At 37.7% G+C, this 1,561-nt stretch overlaps 1 protein-coding gene across 1 annotated transcript in view; it reads left to right on the top strand.

Annotated features, from left to right (window-relative positions):
- LOC119594888 (macrophage mannose receptor 1-like) overlaps positions 1–1,561 on the top strand; it is a 5,267-nt gene that overhangs the window by 513 nt on the left and 3,193 nt on the right. Inside the window, exons 2-4 of the mRNA XM_037943963.1 lie at positions 532–591; positions 780–1,067; positions 1,292–1,546. Coding sequence (XP_037799891.1) covers positions 546–591; positions 780–1,067; positions 1,292–1,546 — 589 coding nt within the window. The 5' untranslated portion in view covers positions 532–545. The remainder of the gene's footprint in view (positions 1–531; positions 592–779; positions 1,068–1,291; positions 1,547–1,561) is intronic.

A 1,561-nucleotide genomic window follows, 5' to 3' on the forward strand; every position in this document is an offset into this window, starting at 1 on the left:
ACATTCTATGATCTCTTCATGTGTGTGCGTCCGCGCGTGTGTGTAATTCCTTAATGTTTACGTTGTGAATTTTTACCCTGTTTTACATAAAAAATTAAGCGACTTGAACTCCACACCTATACATCTCAGTGATAAGCGATTTCAGACGTACGGTAATTCAAATCCGCAGTCATAAGTAATATATTTTAGGAAGGGAAAGGTTATTTATAATATATAGACACGAAATACATACATACTATAAATAATGATAACTAAGAGTAATGTCTATAGAAAATAAAACTAAGAAAATTAACAAAAATATATTGGAAAATACACGAAACGCATTAGTATTGAAGGCAAATGAACAAGACAATAAATCTGCAGCTTTATATATATATAATCAAGTATATGAATAGCCAGGAAAATAAGTAAACTAAAGAAGTAAACAGGTAAATATGAAAATAAGTAAATGGATAAGTAAGACGACTATTCACTGTACGGATATATATTTCTTATTTGTTTATATTCAAATGTTTTTTCTCTCCTCCCCAGATAATCTATTCAAGATGCTGTTATATCTTTTTTTGATTTTTGCCGGTTATCTGTTCGTAGGTATGGACTGTGTATGAAGTATCTAGAAGAATATTTTCTCTCATATATCTATGTATTGTTGAAGGAAATAATTATTAAGATAATTAGTAGCGTGTCCATGTATTTGTCACTACAAATGGTTATTCGTGCGAGCAGGTTATAAGTTGTGAGAATCAACATAAGCGTTGTATGCAATACATATTTCACAGTGCAAGCAGATAACCAAGTTACCTGGAATCGAACCAAGTTGGAAGCGAACACCGACTCCTACCATCTTGGAATCGAACCAAGCTGGAGTCAAAGCAACTTGACTCTAGGTTCGGAAGTATGTCCCGGCGGCTACTCCTTAGTGGGCTCCAAATGCCTCATGTTTGTGACCTTTATTGCTCAACCGTATGGGGAAGCGAGGCAGTTCTGCCATGCAGCCAAAGGGGAACTGGCTGCCATCACCACGGCCACGGACTTCAAGACTTTAGTCGATTACATCCATGCCAACGGTGGGAAGGACATCAGCGATCGTACTCTTTCATAATCTATTGGGTGCAAATTCTGGAATACGGTCGATCATTGTGGTTATGAATCTATTGTTTTCTTTTCATCAGCTGAATATTTATTATCGTAAGGGAATCTTATTGTCTTTATTACTTTAGGTTCATTATATTCATTAATGCCATCTGTTCTGCTAATTTAAGCTAATTTAATTATCTTAATCACTTTAAAGATTTCACTAACGGAGAATTCTGGCTGGACGGAACCGACGAAGCAGCAGAGGGCGTTTGGGTGACGTCGTCAGGAGAAGCCGTGCCCTTAGGAACTCCTTTCTGGGCCGCATTTGGAGCCAGCCAGCAACCTGATAATGTCAACGGGAAGGAACATTGTTTATACCTTCCACCGGCTTGGTTTTTCTACATGGGTGACAATCCTTGTTCTGCCGTGAAAAACTTCATATGTGAAGCGACCATCCAGACGCAGAAAAGTTGGTGATTTTGGA

The sequence above is a fragment of the Penaeus monodon genome, chromosome 34 (assembly GCF_015228065.2).
Source record: "Penaeus monodon isolate SGIC_2016 chromosome 34, NSTDA_Pmon_1, whole genome shotgun sequence".
In the NCBI taxonomy this organism is placed as follows: domain Eukaryota; kingdom Metazoa; phylum Arthropoda; class Malacostraca; order Decapoda; family Penaeidae; genus Penaeus; species Penaeus monodon.